We start from the raw sequence: 20,000 nt of genomic DNA, 5'->3' as shown, positions 1-20,000 counted from the left end.
GGGGTGGTGAGGCGAGGGAGGGAACGCTTGCTCGCAAACCCCTTGATTTTGAAAAACCCGTTCGCCCACGAACTGGGCTCCTGATTGGTGCGGCTGAATTCATTCTGGACAAGGATCCCAGCTTCAACATTTCGCGCAAGGCCATTTTAGCAGCCAGAGACTCATTGTTTCCATCTCTTTGCTTCTGGGCGGAAATGGCGTCAACACATTTTTCAGACTCTCTTACTGTTACACAAGTGGCTGAAAAATGTATGATGAAATGAGATGCAGTTTTCTAATATCTATACACATCGTTAAAATAAGGGAATTCATGAAGCAGACCAACACTCGTCGCTAAATTAAAGTAGAAATTTGAAGGCTTTTAGGATGCGACTAGGTGACCCTAACATGATGTTTTATTAAACAGTTTATGGAATTACACGGACTCTTGTGGAGGCGCGGTGGCCTCATGGTTGGTGGGCTCGTCTCCGGATCGAGCGGTCCGGGTTTGAGCCCTGGCCGGGGACACTGTGTTTTGTTGTTGGGCAAGACACGTAACTCTTACACTGCCTCTCGGCACCCAGGAGTATAAATGGGTACCGGCGAATTGTCGGGGAAACCTAACAAATTGCGGGGCAGAGACCTGCGATGGACCAGCATCCCATCCAGGGGGAGTAGAAATACACCTAACCGCTTTATGATGCAGAAACCGGGATAAGCCCCGGCAGCTACGAGCCAGTCAGCTCCAAGGCTTAACTTTTTTTTTTATACGGACTCTCCATCGGCATTAAGACGTGTTATTTCTTTTTTTCGTTTCGCAAACTGTAGTGTTGTCACAAAATGGGAAAAGGAAAAAGTATTTCAATGTTTGGTTTTCTTGTATTGAAAACCTTACTCGTAAAAAGTAGCTACGTACGTTGTCTCCCACGCTAAGCTATTCTAGAAGACACTCCGCAATGGAGTATATTTAACAATTATTCCACGAGCGAGCGTTGGATATGAGATGGTTAGATAGCGAAGGAGGCGCGTAGCGTCGAGTTGGCCATAATCATCTCATATCGAAGAAGTATGAGTGGAATATATAATAGTGATTCAATAAACGCCCCTAGAATAAAATAAAAATTGCAACGTCCCCAAAAAAATCCCACGTTAGCTTACCACATTTGTAGAGCGTAATATAATGGCTCATTACCCATGATGGCAGAGCCGATGAAAACTCTCGAATTGCATTCCAATAACCTAGTTTTTGATAAAAGAGAATATTCAAGAAAATGTGTAACTGTATTACTCTTTTAACTAAAAGAGTAGTTTTTATATTTGTTGCCTTGAATTTGAGCAAACTTCGTTCCATATCTTATCTTAGTCCAAAATACTAGCAATGATTTCGGTGATGGCGTGTTTTTCTGGTCGGCTACGTTGTGTCTAGGAAAACCTTCACTGTTGTAGCCATTCGACTAATGACTGATGAGCCAGCAAAAGATAAATCACCTCCCAGGTCCTCCACAACAGTGATATATACATAAAAAGCCTTTGATTTGGGGTTTAGAAGATATAATTGATTGCGTGGAAGTATAAACTTAGATGTGAAAATAGTAGTTTCAAGTAGCTTTCATTCTGGGCGCTGCTACATGATCTGTCCTCCAAAGTCTTCTTTGTTCTAGCTTTAGGAGGTGTAAATAAACTCTAGTATGATGACTGCGTCTTAAATTATACTGAGGCGGGAATAAAATATTTATTTTAAAGGCGCAAATAACCGAAATGTAAGAATATTATTTTATATTCGATACGGTAGCGAACAGGGGACCAGTGTAACTCCCACAGCAAAGGAGTGATGTGGACTTTAGCAGCAGGAAATAAAAATTTTTGAAATACAAAACGACATATTTAAGCAGCCTTTTGCGTGTGGTCGGAATTTACTGTAAATTCGAGAGTCTGACCAATGCTGAATTCACAATAATAAATTAGTAATTTATTTCTTATCGATATTTCTTTACAATAAGAAGTTCAATTCAGAGTATGTTTTCTCAATTTGGAGTCAGTACGAACTGATCTTTTTTCCAAGACACATTCTAAAACAGTTAGTTGCTTTTAAGACCGCATTATGCCCTGCAAATAATTAACTGGACCTCTCACCCCGATCATCGCTCCCGGCCGGTTTGACGGTTAAGCAACCTAGCTCTTTCACAAACGCTACAATCTAGTTTGAATTTTGACAATTATCTTTGTACCCATGGATGGAAAGAACAACTCATTGTCTGTTACTAAGGGTGTAAAACGGACGTACATGTATGGGGTAAGGGTTAGCACGAGCAATACTTTAAAATATGCGAAATTTTTGGCTGTCTCAGACTAGATTCTTTGTTTTTTGCAATATGATTATCGCTTTTCTGGCCCGGGCTGAATATTCTTAGTTTTCTACCGACTTAAGGCTGAAAATACCCTTGAGAAATATTCTTAGTTTATAGGAATATAAAGTAGACTGACTATGCCACCATAACGTCAGAGTATCTGTCCTATATAGCTATCATGACTTTGATGGCGTATAGGTAATTTGCCAGACTAAAGGCAATAAAGCTTAATACGACACACATAACTACTTGTAGAAATGCTATTAGCATCGTTTAGAGAATGGAAGAATTGATACGGCTTAGTAAAAAACATATAACTGTATTGCATTTACAAATGTTCAAAACAAAAACTAATATTCTTTTCAAAATCTCAGCCACGGGTTTATTCTTAAAATATTCTAAAAATTTCGCAAATAGCAGCCCCAATATTCTTATAAAATGTATTTTTTTTTATTGAAGAAGAGTGTAATCACACTCACCTGATTTGAGAACGGAAATATAATATTCAATTAAGCATCGTTATTTCAAACTCACCACCTTCTCGAACTCGAGTCATTTTCCCTTCGTTATACTTTTCAGGCATTTATTCTCCTACCAACTCGAACCACCCCTATCTCGAGCTTTTTTGTGTTCCTCCCGAGAGCTCGAAATAGCGGGTTTCAACCGTACCGTGGACAGTTTGTACTTAATAGATTTTGTACATGATCCAGAGACTTTCATAATGGTCAGCAATTTTAAGGTAACAGCTCACTAGTGGAGAAAAAGGGAATGAATGCATGACCATTTCATGGATAAGCTGTTTCCTTGTTCCAATGAGAATGCCACCCAACACTGAGTTCTCAGCGCCCATCTTAAGTATCGCCTACTGATGCAAGTATGTCATCTATAAGATAGTCTTCCACTTAATACCAACTGGAAATTCCATTATAAGTGTCACCGAAAAAAAGCTTAATATATTTTAAGATTTACGAATTACTGCATGATAAATTAATATTTCTGAATTCCGGATACTGTTATCCTGATAGCTCAGATCACTCTTCGAATGCTACTGGATCTCAAATAAAGTTTACTTTCTACAGGTACGTGGTAGAGAAATTAAATATAAGGCTCAAAAGGCTCTTAAAAGTGTCAAATATTCGCTGGTAATCTAAACGTTGTAGAGAGCCCGAGTTGAGTTCTTACACTATACGCCTTCGATGACAGATTTCTATACCGTAGTAATGGCATCAAAAACACTGATCGAAAAATGCTGCTGTATAGATAAAATATTTGGTGAAGAATTTTACAACAGTGGAAATATTTTTGGAAAATTTAGCTAATTAAATTCAGAAATCATGATGGTTATCTAGATAAGGAAATACCCGAAAAAGTCGGGTATTGAACTGTGTCCATGTCAAGCTGTATTTTCTTTCAGTTTAATGCATCTGAAGCATTGCAGCCTGTCATGTACCCATTAGCTCCTGATAATCTGTTTAAAGAATCCAATTCACTGGTCGCAAAAGCCAAAAGGGATATATTTAACAAATTGACGTTCGTTTCTCATGCGTTTTTCCTGTTATTGACCTGAATTTCGTCACAACATTATCAGTGAAGCTGTGAGTCCACGAGGCGATAGCCGAGTGGAACCGCAGACTCTAGAATAACGGAGTTTTTTTAAGGTGCATCTAAAATTAGTTCTTCTTAATTGTATAAAAATAATGATCACCGCATCGCCGATTCTACAACGAATTCTTACCAGAGAACAAGAAGACTACTCTAGAGGGATAACAAAAGATTCATTGTCGAACAGCTAAAGGTAAACTTTACCAAGTTATTATCTATTCGAAATCTGGCGTTTTATTCTTCACGATGAATCACCACTTTGCTACAAATTTCTTTATACATCTACATACCAGGGTTAAAACTGATGCAGAACTGAGCTTTCCGTGTAGGCGGAAAGAACTTAAGCTCAGCGCTTTGGCAACAAAAGAATTTCACGAATCAAACTCTGATTGTTTTGGGTTGAATAGCAGCTCTCGCACGGTTTCACACAAATGGCTCGATACACTTTGACAGAACAGCAGAACACACGACAGAAACAATTAATACCCCTAGCGCCAAAACTATAACAGCTGCTACATTATGACGACAAGAAGAATTGCAAGCTTTCTTGAGCTGCTACATTTCGGGCTCTTTTTTTTTTTTTTTTTTTTTCTTTTTTCACTACAAGAATGTTCTTTTATGAAAGACGGAATTATTGCGGTAATATCACTGTATGATAATACCACAGTTCTGACTCATAACAAGTCAACCCAACTCACTACAAAAATACAAGATTTCTTTAAGACTCATTATAGAAACACAGCCTTTTTTCTAACTCTTCATTAAAAGCCATTATCAAGGGTTAAAAGGTATAAAGATAGGCGCGGTGTTCTCAGAGTATTAAATCAAGACTTACTGACAGTTTATATGCTCAAGTCAATACAATATGTTGAGTTTCCATTAAGGACAAGGTTCTTTTTTGATTACCCAGATAGTGTCAACAACCGTTGGATCTAAACAGTGCAGTTGCTTGGTTGTTTTTGAAAGACAGAATCGCTGTTATGTGCCAAAGGTGACTCGCGATAAGAATAAATGGTTTCGTAGAGTCTCGTTTTATAAACACAGCCTGTTTTGTTTAACTCCTCGTTAAAAGCAATTATTAAAATTAAACAGGTTCGATATACACAGGCGCCATGTTCTCAGAGTTTTTAATTTATATCAAGACTTGTCGACAGTTAATTTGCCAAGATCAAGACGACATGTTTGAGTTCCATTAAGGACAACAACGCTCTTTAGTTTACTCATATGCGATTATCCATTGAACTTGTTTGGTTATTTTTGAAAGACGTAATCATAACTGTCGTGATATGAATGTACGACTACACCAAATTTCTGACTCATGATAAGATTAAAAGGTTTTGTAAAGTCCCGTTTTTTAACCACAGTCCCTTTTAACTCACAATTTTAAAGCTAATATTAAGGTTATATACACAGTGTCACATTCTCAAAGTTGCTGATAGTATATTTGCTCAGGTCAGTAAACATATGTTTGAATTTCCATTAAAGGCTAGGCATTTAAATTGAGCTGTTAACGTAAACATAAAGTCTATGATTTGTTGAAATGATTCCTGAAATGATTAATTAAACACAGTTAGGGCCGGTGAGAAAACAATTTGAGTGAATTTTCGTGTGACGCGATCACTATAAATTGATGTGTGGCGTAATACTGCATCATAACACTCTCCTGGGTGTGAAGGAACAAAGCGAATCATTTTCACATCTTACTTCGAGATACGAGGTACGCGAGTGAATATGTCCTTTAAACATATAGCATCTAACATCTATGAAAGCGTTAAAATATACGAGCTTTCAATAAGCTCTTTCCGAGTCTCTTTTTACCTCTGTTTTTGGAAATGAGTTTGATTTGCAAGAAAATCAACGTCCAAGGAACACCTATTTCGTTATGAAAGGTTGTACACCAAGACTCATTTTGAAACAGAGGTAAGAGCAACTCGGAAATGACTTATTGGTTTAAAATTATTTTCTTCTCTTTTTTTTTTGAGGAAAGATTCGATACCGTTGGAATCTGTCGAGCGAAGTACGAGGTAAAGACTATTGGAACTCAGCTGTTCTGTGATATAGAAACTCCACTTCCATTGCGTATTAAGTAATTTTTTAGTTCTAGTTAGATCGTTGTGGAAGAAACATGTATTTCTTCAAATTTCTAAGTACTGCCCTGTAATGCTATAATTATATATGTTAAGTTGTGAGCATGAAACTGGCTAAAAATACCGAACACTTTCTGCTGAAGAATTAGCAGCTTTAAAGGAGTGAATTATGATCCACAGAAACCATAGTTAATAGGGGGGAATGATAATGAAGCCCGAGAACAAACAAAGATGCCAAGATTTATACTGAATGGTTCACGAGTTACGTAATCAAAACAATTCCATTGGTTAGTTCCTCGGTCAGTAGTAAACAACTATTGTGTTTTGTGCACGGTCAAAGCCAAAAAGAGAACAAAAACATACAACAAAGAACTTTGTCGAGCTTCATAACCATTCCCCTCTATTAACTTTGACAGAAACCTGAGTCCACTTCATCCTTTCAAATTAGTGCTTCTTTCGCTTCCAACACCATTTCAGCTAATGTTTTATTAATTTGTTCGAACCCTTGTTTTTTTTTTTTTTTTTCTTTCATTTTTAGATAAAAAGGAACACCTAAGCTTATAAAATCGCTCTAACATAATGTAACTGTGCACATGTTAACTCGACGGTTTCTTTTCGCAGAGAAAAAAATGAAGTTTGTGGTTGTTTTTATCACTTTGTTCTTGGTTTGTTACACTGTAAGTACACTATAGAAAGAAGTGATTACATCTTGGGAAACATTACTTTTAAGTTTGCACTACAAAATCAGCTCACATGACCTTGCTAAGATTACAGCAACCTCAGACAGACTCTCTCGTAAGCTTGTGTTTTGCTAGACCAATCAGTGTCCAATGCCAAGTATTATTTTAGTCAGTGTTGCGCGCATGCCATGCATATATCAAACAAAACAAAAACAGTAAAAACTGTTAGAAGTAATAGGCAAGCTGAAGTACTACGCAACATTTTTTATCTGAAAGGTCGTCCACCAGGATAGCATAGGCTGTTCAGTATCTATTCAAGGGAGGGCATTCTCACTTGGTAATCTTGAGTATCATCAGGGTTACCACAAGTATAGGTCAGTGGGTAAAATTTGAGGGGCTTCATCTAGATTATCTTGTAATCATTACATGCAATTATGAACGAAATATTTCTATCTATTTAATTTTTTTTTCTTTGTCAGCACTCTTACAAGCTACCTACTAGCTGTAAGCAGATAAAGCAGATGAACAGCCGAGCAACGAGCCGTCTTTACATAATCAAACCTGTGCCTTTCCTTTCACCCTTGATTGTGTACTGTGAGATGGCAATAAGCGGCGGTGGCTTCACGTTTCTCCCTAGGGGCTTCACCCGCAAGACACATGCCAATTTAATCGTCAATGCTCTTTTTACCGAACGAAAAAACGTCCTCCTAAAACTGCAGCAGTTTGGGGGCCACAAAGAGTCCTACACATTGATCAAGCCATTACATGCCTACAAGCATTACAACTTTGGTGATCATCCCAAAACATGTTGCGGCACAACGCAGCATCCAGGGCTTCATCTCCAATGGTCACTACGTGCAGTTTAGGAACTGTGACGGCAACCCGAACAGCCTGTTCGCCTTCCTGCCAAATCACCGCCACCAAACCCCAAGCTCTTATCACGCCAGTAACACGGTGTATGAACGACGAGGTGTAGCTGTTGATTGGCGCAAAACAGCATCGCCCATCCACCATCCTGTCCGCGTCATGCCCAACGAGTTCTTTTTCCTAACCGAATTGCATTTTGGGGGATGTGGCACTTACACGAGCAGTGACCGCTGGAAGGACTATCGAGCCGCTGCTATTGGGCTTCGTTAAAACCTGTCAGTCGGTGAAAATTCAGAAATAAGCCATAAAATGTAAGGGGATTGAGGTCACTTGAGGCTTTTAAATACATGTAAGGGGCATTGTTAAATCTTGCGCTTATTTCAAAGCCATACATGGAAAAATAAACAACTTGGGAATAAAATGGAATTTAAAGTATTTTCCATCGTAGCGTTATTAGGGACCTTACGCAAAACACGACGGCAACGGCAACGAGAACGTCACCAAACAAAAGGTTTAATGAGGAGAACAATGGCTGTGCACGTGCATTATAATTCTTGGTACATTTCTTTGCCGTCCTCTGCAAAACATAAACGTGAAAAAACCAAATTCTGCGTTGTCTGGAGAACGTGAACCACGACGGCTAATTTTTCGTATTTCTATTTGGAACTGAACGTATCTGTAGCATATTCGGCAGGGGCAAGTTTTAATACCGACAAACACACTGAATAGATCTAAATAAATGAGAAATTCCAAAGTAAAATAGAAACACATTTTTTACTAGGCGTCGTCCTCGCCGTCGCCGTCGTATATGCGTAAGGTCCCTATTGTTTCATGACACCGGACTTCTGCTCTTCCCCTGTTGTACGCCTTTAATATTTAATCTTTAATCTTTAATCATTATTTATACACAGTAAAAACATCAGGTAGAAAAAATTACATAATAATGACGAAAAACCCAAATCCTAACATTATATTAACTTACATTAATATGCCACTTAAGAAAAATCCTGGTTTCCATGAATGCCGTGTTTAAAAATTATGGTAGAGAAGGCGTTTAAATTTGAGTGCTTCTAGAATAGATATAACAGAACTATCAGTTGAGATGTGAATTAGAGTGCGACTACTCGAAACGGGCAATTTATAGCTAGAAGAAAACGTAAACTGAAAACGGTAGGTTGGTAGCTTCTCATAGCGGCAAGTAACGGACTGTTTGACGTGAAAACAAAAACACTATAGACTCCTTTACGTTACATACACTCTTTGAGATTCGATTCTTGGCGGAAAATTATCATGATTAAAAGTCTCGCTTGAAAAATACAGCTTGGAAACTCCTTTTGCCACAACTAAACCGAACCCGTTGAAAAGTGTACAAAATTGAGGATCGAAACTAACCAATCAACAAATGGCAAAGTTTCCAAAGAGGTTTGGAACACCTCGCACTTTGTTGGGTTTTCAATTTTGTTGAGATATATTGTTCGTATTCTTAAATGTTATTGGCGGGTTCCATTGAGACAAACATTGCTATCCCTTGTTCTCAAATAACGTTCTGATTGGTTAACTCTTTTTCAAGGGCATGTGGCCCGGTTCGAGTATTGGCGCTGTAAATCATGACATGTGTTATACATCCTTTGTGGTTCATCCACGTTGAAGTCTTGGTTTTACAGTTTGTCTGAGTGCTTCTGGGATAAAAAAACACGATCAGAAAAATTTTAACACCTGTGCGTCGAATTTCGGCATGCGTTATATATATCCTCTCTAGATTATCGAGGCTGAAGTCCACGCATCATGGTATGCCTGACTGTTTTTGGGATAAATAAAATGATCAGTATAATGTTTGGCATGTTCATTTTTAGTATTGGCACGTGTTATATATTGTAGTTTCCCTGAATGTATGTAGCAATAATGGTGGGTTCCTTTCTTCAGTTTTAAGAAATTTGTTTTAGAGAGTAGGACCCAGAATAACACACTCTCAAATCTTGGTATTGAAAATTCCTTAGCTCTTAGGCTGAGCACGAGGACGACTATAGCCTCGCTTAAGTACGCAGAAAGTGCTCTCTCTGCGAAAAAATAAATCATTTAGTGATAATCGAAATTCAAAATGGGAAACATTTCAATACAATTAAAGATTGCTTAATCATTAAACGATCTAACCAACTCATTTTTAATAACCAGTATAAAGTTTAATCAGGTTTATATACTCAGGCGCCAAGTTCTCAGAGTTACAGAAAAGAACCGGCATTATATGTTTAAGTTTCCATTAAGGAAAAGGCAGGCACATTTATTATTCATGAAAATGTCATTATCCATTGGTCCTGAAGGGTGAAGTCATACTTTTTTTTGGAATCACGGAATCATTGCAGTGATATGACTGTTTCAGACTATAACACATTTGTCGAGGAAAAGGTTGTTGTTATTCATCGTTGTAGATGTAATAATAAAGTGTATTATCGCTTGTCTCACGATTTAGTCACTTGAGATGTAGATCGCGACGTTTCGACTGCTTACTGCTAGTCTTCTTCAGGCGATAAGGTCGACTGATTGCACGGTATCATCTATATCACAAAGGTCGGCTGTGATTGGTGCATTTCGATCCTCCTGTTGTTCGATTGTTCCGGCGAGTAGCTGTTCCGTCAGTGGTCCGCTGTTGTACCGTTCTCTTGTTGTTGTTTTTTTTGATCGTGGATTTGAAATTCCTGAAGCATGGATGCCCACGATCAAAAAACACAACAACAGGAGAACGGTACAACAGCGGACCACTGAAGGAACAGCTACTCGCCAGAACAATGGAACATCGGAGGATCAAAATGCACCAATCAAAGCCGACCTTTGTGATATAAATGATACCGTGCAATCAGTCGACCTTATCGCCTGAAAAAGACTAGCAGTAAGCAGTGGAAACGTCGCGATCTACATCTCAAGTGACTACATCGTGAGACAAACGATAATACACTTTATCATACCACATTTATGACTCACTTCAGGAATAAAAGGTTTCGTAAAGTCTCGTCTTATTAACACAGTCTTTTTTAACTCATCATTAAGAGCCATTAAGGTTGAACAGGTTATATACACAGGCGTCATGTTCTTAAAGGTTTTAAACAAGAAATGCTGACAGTTTATGAGCTCAAGTCAATACAATATGTTTGAGTTTCCATTAAGAACATGCAAGGCTCTTTTTCGCTTACTCAAAAAATGTCTATATCCGTTGGATCTAAACAGTCCAGTTGTTTAGTTGTTTTCGAAACAAAGAATCACTGTTATATGCCTCAGTTGACTCACGCGCGATAAGAATAAATGTTCTCGCAGAGCCTGTTTTATAAACACAGCCTGTTTGGTTAAGTCCTCGTTGAAAGCTAATATCAATATTAAACACGTTATATAAGCAAGCGTCATGTTCCTAAAGATTTTTTGAGGGGTAATTTACTCAGGTCAAGACAATATGTTTGAGTTTCCATTAAGGAGAATGTTCTTTTGTTTACTCATATCTTATCAACCATTGAATCTGTTTGGTTCCTCTTTGAAAGACGGAATCATTGCGGTGATATGGCTGTATGACTGTATAACACTCACGACAAGAATAAAAAGGTTCGTTAAGTGTCGTTTATAAGCATAGCCTTTTTTTTCACTCAACTTTGAAAGCTATTATTAACGTTACCAAGGTTATGCAGACAGATGCAATGTTCTCAAAGTTAAGACTTGTTGACAGTTTATTTGCTCCGGTCAATACAATATGTTTGAGTTTCCATTAAGGATGGGGTCTACTGTTTAATAAAGCCTTAGCTTCAATGATCAAGCCTCCTCGTGGCATTTATTTACCTTTTAATTAATATTTAGCACTAATTAGAAAAGATGTCATTTTTTGTCAAACTCCTTTTTACAAAAATAGGAGGTTAAAACACTCCAGAATTGTATATCCCTTATAAAAAAATGAGAAAAAAGGTAATAATGCCATTATCAGTTTGACCTGACGTTTAAAGTCTTTTGGTTCTTCTGAAATTACTATCCAACAACTAGTTAACCATACAAGCATACTAGACAGGATAGAAGCTTTCACCCCATTGGACAAATAGACAGCTGAACATAACGTTCTAGCGAATGACAGTGCTGTATAAAATTAAAAATTGAAAATTAAAGTTCAATGTCTGCTGTTTCAAAATAATTCTCACGAGATGCTTATAACAGAATCAATTTTTACCATTTATTCACTTTTGATTTAAACATCGACAAGTAAGTACGTTAATGATATCAGCGCTTCCAATACACCGTAGGAAAAAAGATGGCGGCTGTACATTTTACCACAATACCCTGCCGACCTAACACAGCCTATATGGCACGAAAAAAGCCAAATTTTTACAATATTTGTTCCCGTGCTGAGGACATTGTGTAGCCTAGGTTTAAAGATCTGATAACTTTTCTACACGTTTTTACGAGCGTTTTTAAGGTTTTCTTGCGCTAAGAGCTTCGGGTAAATGTACCAGTCGCCATCTTTTTTCCTATGGAGGATTGTGTGGATTTTTTGTCCATCCTTAGCTCTAATTTGAAGGCTAAAAGTCTATTTTGTTTGCTCCACCGTTAAGTTTTTTTGTTTCTCTTAGCAGACCACTACTGACTCAGTTGCCGTATTCGTTAAAGGTAAGTAATTTCGCTTTTTCTGGCGAAAGGAAAATAAAAGGGACAAGAGTGGTTGTCAATAATTAACATTGGAACAGAATATCAAACTCTGATTATGCTTTTCTTGGGCGTGAAGACAACAGACGGCAATTAGCGTGCGTTCATCCATTTCACCAAAGACACGTTTTTACATTATTTTTGACCATTCAATAGTTTAGTCCATTGCGACTAGCCAGCTCTGGTGTTCGTCGTAACCCGACGTTTGGTCGAGTTACGACGAACAGAAATGCTATCAATATATAAATATATTTATAACTTTCAATGCCGAATTCACCTTGAATTTGATAATTCAGGACTTTTATAATTTCATCCCTGAAATCCCAAAAACTATTCCTGCAGCTGTTCTTAGTATCTGGCACGAACAAAAGCGCAAAATGAGATTAAAAACTTTTCTCTTTCACCAATTCTCAAGTCAATCTGTAAATTTAACAGTATATAAATCACCATCCCATAAAATAAAATTGATCTACGTATGAATCACGAAAAAATGTATTTCGGCCAGAATTTAAGGCTTAAAACAAACCGCGGAAAAAAATCGAACATCCGTTTGAAATGGATCTTTACTGGCTCTCTTATAATACTACCATAACAGTAAAAAAAACGATTTTTTTTTAAAATAAAACTATATCATTAAATTAAATTAATGCCACATTTTGAAAGCGTTCCACGTTTAGCTTGGCTGAGTAAATGACGATTGTTATTGTGGCTCCTTGTTGCTTAACATTAGTTTCACCATCCACAGATCTCGGAAGATACCAAAGATTAAAAAGCGCATGAGCATTTCACCAATCGTCATGTTGAGTTTGCTGATTTTACCCTTGATTGCCCTGAGCTCTGCAGCAGAAGACACCTGCAGAAACAAGGTGAGCTCATTTAGTTAAAAACAAGTAAGCTGTAAGCTGTCCCGGTCCTTTATTAAAAAGAGAAAGGCTAAACAAAATTTCAAAATCTAACGTTTTCTACAAAACGAATTTGTTTTTTCAAACGAATGCTTTTGAGCTTTCTAAAAAGACTTCTCTACCTCAAGTTCAACGTTATTTTTTGTTTTAAACCATAACATCTTTTACATGCAATAGCCCAAGTTTCTTTTTCTGTTGTCTCTGTTCTTGATTATTCATTGTAACTATTCCCCTATTGATTTTTGTAGTTAGATTTTTTTCGATAAACGCTTTCGTTGTGTCAAGATCATACCACAATTGGTATGGTTGATGTAGGATTATGAAGACGAATAACCTGTCTTTCAACATCTGTTGCAGACCATTCAACTGTGTTGCCGTGGACAAGCGGGAACAAACGGTATTCCCGGTATGCACGGCATACAGGGATCCCCAGGACGTGATGGACGAGAAGGGCGCGACGGAGCCAGAGGAGACCGGGGTCTTTCAGGGAGGACTGGACCTAAGGGACCAGCTGGTGTCGAAGGAAAGAAAGGAGATAAGGGAGATCCTGGAGTTCAGGGGCTCACCGGTCAAAAAGGACAGCGAGGGGAGAAAGGTGAGAGTGTAACTCCAGGATCACCTCAGCTTTCCTCGCACATGAACTGGAAAGAATGCACCTGGAAACATGGAGATGGCAAAGACCAAGGACTGATCAGGGTAGGAGGATAACATGTACTTAAAAAAAAAAAAAAAAAAAAAAAAAAAAAACACGGTAATAGTTGGTGTCACTATAGCACGTATGATATTCGAAGCATCTTCTAATTCGTAATTGCTACGTTAACAAGTTGTCCATGACTTTTCCCTGTCATATAATAAATTGACGTCACGTTTTCATGCGTCTGTTCTGTTATTGACCATGAATTTAGTCATAACATTAAAAACTGATGTCTATTTGTTTTTTACAATAACAAATTGTCAAATTTTCCGCTCTGGCTCGTTGACGCACTGTACGGGTCCGCAAATGATCCCAGGACCGCAAATGATCCCGGACCGCAAATGATCCCGGACCGCAAATGATCCCCATATTGGACCGCAATTGATCCCGACTAAAAAATAAGGAATGGCATGGATTTATATCAGAGGAAGGTGAGAATATGTACAAAAATTATGAACTAAAAAACATGTTTTATCATTTTACAAACAAATATTCCACAGTTGCTGTTTTGTTCTTCGAACGGTACAGATCGTTTTCACTGTCACGCAATAAACAAAATAATAAATCGAAAACCAACCAATGGAAAAAGCTAGGAAATTGTGATGTACGCTATAGAAGATAACTAAATAAGACACTTCTCCAAGTTTTAGGCCTGTGCGTTTCCCCAAACTTCAGAAATTCGTCGTAAATGTTTCCCAGAAATTTACAGAGCCCAGTAAGAAAACGCCATGTTGGTATACATCCGTGGTACACCAATATGGCGGCTGGAATATAGTGTAAACATCTGGAACTTACTTTGGCTTTCTAGGCGACTGATTATCAGTACTAAACAAACAAGCATTTAAATGAGCACTTTTCCTAATGCTCTAACTTCTCAAAAGACTCAAAATCATGAGATAAGTATATATTTTTCAACAAACTCGATCGTAGCGTTGTGTCACGCAACCTCAATAACCCTGAAATTCAAAATGCTCTGGTTTCCAAACGAAGCACGCTAATTGTAAACAGATATAAATGTACCGCCTCTTATGCCTGATGAGGATAAAAATACGTCACGTGAAGACGATCTATTGAATTAGAAGTCTTAGAAAAACAGGTACTTGTAAACATTCTCGAAATCCCAGTAGCGATCTGGCGATAGTATCAAACATCTTATCGTACAGCAAACTTGTCAAAACGAAGTGCAAGCCTTGGCCTTGCTTGGTCATGAGGCTGAACTTCATAACTATAACTTGGAATTTTGGCTTCTTAGAATACTCAAGTAGTCATTTCCGAGGAATCAAAGCCAAAATACGACCGAGGAAAAATTACAAAATAAATTTGTTCAAATTTCCAGTGCTACACAATAGGTGTTTTACAGCGTGATGAAGCGTTGTAGGTTTGTGGGTCAACTCAGGTGACAGCGTCTTCCTTAATAGTTGCGTCATGGTTAGATTTTAGTTTAAAACTTTAGACAAGTGGCGTTAATGGCTGATAAAATGTGACTTAACTATAACACCGAACTATCAATGTTTAACAAAGGAGGATATGTAGCGTATGTTACACTGATCATGATTTTACTGAGCAAGAAATGCAAGCCAAGTCGTGTTTTGATGATTGAGTGGTGATATTCATAACATCGTAGTTAGCAACAAAATTTAGTCGAAAGTACGAAAAAAAAGCAAGTTGTAAGCCACTATAATTATAAGATGGCTTAAAAAAAAAATCGGTGTTCACGTACGCCAATTCCCTATCCACACCATCCCACCATCCATGCCATTCCTCATCTTTTAGTCGGGATCATTTCCGGTCCCTATCGGGGATCATTTCCGGTCCGGGATCATTTGCGGTCCAATTTGGGGATCATTTGCGGTCCTGGGATCATTTGCGGACCCGTACAGCACTGCATAAACTATAAATTAATGTGTCTGTCCGCTCATTGACAAATCAAGACAGTAGTCTTGCCTTATACTTTTGTGTCCCGTATCTGTTGTTTTCTCCGTGTTACATGTTTAATATATAACTAAGAAAATTACTTCATTGTGATTGGCTGAGATATGGTCGATTTATCGTTCATTTTTAATTTGCACTGCAGTGCAAATTAACGCGAGTGCTTTCGTGATTTTCCTATTCAGATAATACTCCTAGTGTAAATCTTAAGTAGTACTCGCATTTATACGATTATCTGTATACATATTCGTACATTCATTCCCTGATTTATTTATTCGCTCATTCGTTTTTTCTTTGACATGTTGATCACTTACGTCTCTAATTTTTGTTCCATATAAGATATGGCTATGCCCAACGTGTGTTTATTGTAGTTAGTTACCATATTAAGTTATAAAAATTGTCTTCATAGAACTGCGAATTTATGAAGAACTTCACAGACACTGCCCTCCATGTATATTTTGCTGGTAACCTCAGGATTTATGCATGCGACCGCTGCTGTAGTCGTTGGTATTTCACCTTCAATGGCGCCGAGTGCAGCTTTCCTGGCTCCATTGAAGGTGCGGTCTATATGCAAACCGGCAAGAACCATGATCTTCATCGTCACCGCCATATTGAAGGTTACTGTAACAACATCCATAAGGGAAAGGTGAGAGTGGGATTCTGGGTTGGAAGTTGCAACGCTGGCCATAAGCTTGCTGACGCATACACAGGCTGGGCGACGCTATCCCGTATCTTCGTTGAAGAGGTTCCAAAAGCTCAGCAGTAAACATGTTATACGTAATTCGCTGGACTTTTCACCACAATAACTTCAATATGAAGACTAAACCGTCGATGCCCTGGTAATTAGACATATCTGGGCATGATTTGAAAGATAATTAAAGTCCTGGAACATCATCCAACGGTTTTCTTTTATGAACTTCATTCTACCTAAATGTATATTTTATGCAGCCCCTACCAAATGGATTGTAAATGCTTGGAGATACTCATTGGTAAGAGTGGCGCAAGCAAAAAGTACGCGGGGTAAAAAAATATCTATATTTTTCAACAAAAGCAAATTACTCGCCCCTTTACAAAGCACTGCAACCACAGTCATAGAGGCAACCAAAACTCCCATTTATGGAGTTCGTCTTCCATTAAGGTGATATATAAGCCTCTCCTTCCACCTGAGTTTTCTTTCTTTCCTTTCCAAAGACAATGTAGGATATACTGGTCCCCACGCAATGTGAGTTGAGAATTTAGACGGTATCATTCATACAGTTGCATTGCTTTCCTTTCTTTTCTTTCTTTTTTCCCAGTTATCCAGGCTTGAGCTGGTATTCCTTACAGTTTGTTTCTCCCAAGTTTATCAGAGAAAAGCGTTAGCAAAAAGCAAGAACAAAGGTTTCAATATTCAAAGAAACTGTAGGAATATCATGAGTCGCCGAACAAGTGAAACCCGTGTACCCTGAAAACTCGATAGAAACACAGAACTAGAGTGAGGAAAACGAGGAAATTATTTCTTTTTCTCAAATACACTAGATTTTCTGTATTTGAAAGCTCGGCACTGTTTTCGAATCATGTTTGACAAAGTAATATATCAAACATGAGAGACCGTGTTTGACCACATTTCACGAAACACCGAGAAGATAGCTGAAAACACGACGCGTAGCGGAGTAGTTTTTACGTGCTTCGAGGTGCGTGGAGATGTGGTTAAACAATGTCTTGAGTGTTTGATATATCTTCTCAATGGAAACTAAACTAAGGAGAAAACTGAGACGGAGAAATGAAATCATAAAAATCTATGCCAGTTAAGATCAGATATCCAAATACCGTCACGCTCATTGCTTCCTCTGCTTAAACTTGAAGAGTTTGAAAAATTCTATTTGCAAGAGATGTATGCATATATTCAATGATTTAAAAACAATCAGACGACACAAGACCCTTTAATCTATTTGCGGTGATCAGACAAACGCAAAACGCAAATTAACTATAACGCAAATATCACGATTATATAGAGCAGCTAGTACGAAAAGACCAAGCAAATGAATAACAAGGCATATCAATGAAAACAAACAAATTAGAAAAATGTCAATAAACACATCTCTGTTTTCAAGACACATTAATGAATGCAATTAGCTGCAATTATATGGTTAAACACGTTTGACGCCGCTTACGTATCCAAGTTTACATACAGCTGCTATCTTCTCAAATTTATACCAAACAAAAAACTATGGCAGTCTCTTTTTCTCAAGTTATAACCATTGGTGAGTTAATACACAAAGCTTATTTGTGCAGAACACTCACGAAAACAAGAAATTTAAGGTGCATGCGACAACACAAACAACTTCATCCCACTGATTAAATTCACTACTAAATAAACCGTTCTAGGAATATAATATCGATGAAATCTTGAAAAACAAAACATTTACAAACCATTAACCCAAGGCCACGTTCCGAGTAAGTTTGGTTTTAATTATTATTTTTTCATTATTTAGTTATAGCTATCGCGGACGTGATCATGTGCAATTTCAAATTATAAACAAATTCGTCGTGACAACTTGCAGCTGATCCCAATCTCCAACTTCTCGTTCGTGGAGTTGAAAGCTGGCTTTTGCCAACTACATACGACTTAACAAATCACTTCTGACCAAAGTCAGGGTAATTAAAAGTTGATATCTAACTGACATAGACGGATAATGGTTCACGTTAAAATCGAGCTAAATGCTAAATGCTGAAATACTGTACTTGAAAATTGAGATTCTAACGACAAAAAAAATGATTTAATGGCAAAAAAAATAATGATAAAGCACACTCAAGTTTTCATTTAATTTGGCAAAATAGACAACGTATGTACAAGCCATGAGGTTTTCAATCTCATCCCAAAAAGCAATTTTGAAAATATAATTTGTAAGTATAATTATATAAACAAGCGCTGTGTTCTCAAAGTTGTCAAAAGTGCTTCTGGCAGTTTGATTTATTGTTTAACATATCTCGTCTTCAACTACTGTGGCGTGTGTTAATGTTTAGTGTTAATTTCACTTCTAGTTTAGAAACTAGAAGTTAAGTCAAATGTTAACGAATCTGATTCAAAGAAACTTAATCTAAGGGATTTAAAAACGTGATAATAGTACCTGTAGAATATTGCGTCTACGTAGTTTTATTTATTTAATCAAACTCATACTTAGACCTAATTCTTCTCTAAATAAACTTAAGTGAGTCAGTAAACAAGACGTGATAAACCAATTAATAGATGTAGACCATGAAACAGTTCTACTGAAGCGCTGTTCAACAAGCAGCTCATTCATCTTTGAACAGCAACAAGTAAGTTCTGTAAACCGCTCGCTGAAGTTTTTTCACGCTAAATCTAACGTATCTTATCTTCTTTCCGGCACTGTAGCTTCCTCTATTTACTGTATCGACACAAACGCTGAGTTCGGTGAAGGTAAGTCATCTAGATATACCTCAGCGATCCACGTATAAAATCTTCAGTTTAAAACAAAAAACGGAAAAAGCCATTATTTCTCCACCTCGAAAGCAGCTGGGCTTCACTAAGTTTACAATTACAAGCGACAATCTTAAAGTTCAATACCTAATTGTATTTCTTTTTGCAAAATTCCTTCTTTAAAAACGTAAAAATAAGACGTCCTTTCAACATCTTCTACTGATGAACCTAGTAGACAAGCACAAACCACCAATATTACGCAAGCTCCAGGATAAATTTTAAATTTCCACCTCTATTCCAAAATTGCAAACAAATACCAGCAAAGTTTTATATTATTTACCAAGGCAGGCCAGAATCTTTTGTCATCAGCGTTTCTTTTTAGAGATATGTAGGAGAAAAAAGCATTGCAAAGCTGTTGCTTTTCAGCAATGTAGTGTTGATCAAAGTTCATTATACTGTTGACATGAAGGTATTTATCAAGTGGTTTTTCACAGGAACCGTTTATTATGAATTTTTTTTATATCATTTCTATCATTTCTATATTTATTCTGATAGAATATCGAAAGATGGCCGCACCTCGTATTAATATTTTGCCCAACATCTTGATGGGTTTGCTGATTTTGCCGCTGGTCACCTTGTGCTGGGCTTCGACCAACGTGAGTTCATTTTCACAAAAGCTGACTCTTGTATGCTGCGTTTATTATATAACAACCAATTTAAACGAGAACACTGTCTAAGGACGAATGCGATAAGACGAAATGCTATCAATGTTCTAAACTACGATTCTGCGAACCTTAGGATCAATATAGTTCAGTCTCGACTG

The 20,000-nt window shown here is 37.5% G+C and overlaps 2 protein-coding genes and 1 pseudogene across 3 annotated transcripts in view; all 3 read left to right on the top strand.

Moving 5' to 3' along the window:
* Window positions 1-5,509: 5,509 nt before the first annotated feature.
* Window positions 5,510-7,950, top strand: LOC145466481 (uncharacterized; annotated as a pseudogene). The gene is made up of 4 exons (XR_014041900.1): window positions 5,510-5,646; window positions 5,917-5,953; window positions 6,638-6,693; window positions 7,176-7,950. The product of XR_014041900.1 is annotated as an uncharacterized LOC145466481 (transcript).
* A 3,773-nt stretch (window positions 7,951-11,723) lies between these two features.
* LOC145466495 (collagen triple helix repeat-containing protein 1-like) lies at window positions 11,724-18,058 on the top strand. The gene is made up of 5 exons (XM_081450226.1): window positions 11,724-11,790; window positions 12,162-12,195; window positions 12,977-13,097; window positions 13,491-13,829; window positions 16,166-18,058. The coding sequence occupies exons 3-5, from the start codon at window positions 13,008-13,010 to the stop codon at window positions 16,520-16,522; spliced, it is 786 nt and encodes a 261-aa protein (XP_081306352.1). The 5' UTR covers window positions 11,724-11,790; window positions 12,162-12,195; window positions 12,977-13,007; the 3' UTR covers window positions 16,523-18,058.
* An 807-nt stretch (window positions 18,059-18,865) lies between these two features.
* The window catches only part of LOC145466205 (uncharacterized), a 3,736-nt gene continuing 2,601 nt past the window's right edge, over window positions 18,866-20,000 (top strand). Inside the window, exons 1-3 of the mRNA XM_081449946.1 lie at window positions 18,866-19,056; window positions 19,133-19,177; window positions 19,733-19,833. Of these exons, the coding sequence (XP_081306072.1) occupies window positions 19,744-19,833 (90 nt within the window). The 5' untranslated portion in view covers window positions 18,866-19,056; window positions 19,133-19,177; window positions 19,733-19,743. The remainder of the gene's footprint in view (window positions 19,057-19,132; window positions 19,178-19,732; window positions 19,834-20,000) is intronic.

The sequence above is a fragment of the Orbicella franksi genome, chromosome 13 (assembly GCF_964199315.1).
Source record: "Orbicella franksi chromosome 13, jaOrbFran1.1, whole genome shotgun sequence".
NCBI lineage: Eukaryota > Metazoa > Cnidaria > Anthozoa > Scleractinia > Merulinidae > Orbicella > Orbicella franksi.
This window is presented reverse-complemented; position numbering and strand designations above follow the sequence as displayed.

What these genes read in the sequence shown, in the direction of transcription:
- LOC145466495 (XM_081450226.1), top strand. Translation starts at nt 13,008, where the DNA reads ATGAGCATTTCACCAATCGTCATGTTGAGTTTGCTGATTTTACCCTTG. An exon ending in AAGACACCTGCAGAAACAAG is followed by an intron (nt 13,098 to 13,490) that starts GTGAGCTCATTT and finishes CATCTGTTGCAG; the next exon opens with ACCATTCAACTGTGTTGCCG. An exon ending in AAGACCAAGGACTGATCAGG is followed by an intron (nt 13,830 to 16,165) that starts GTAGGAGGATAA and finishes TTGTCTTCATAG; the next exon opens with AACTGCGAATTTATGAAGAA.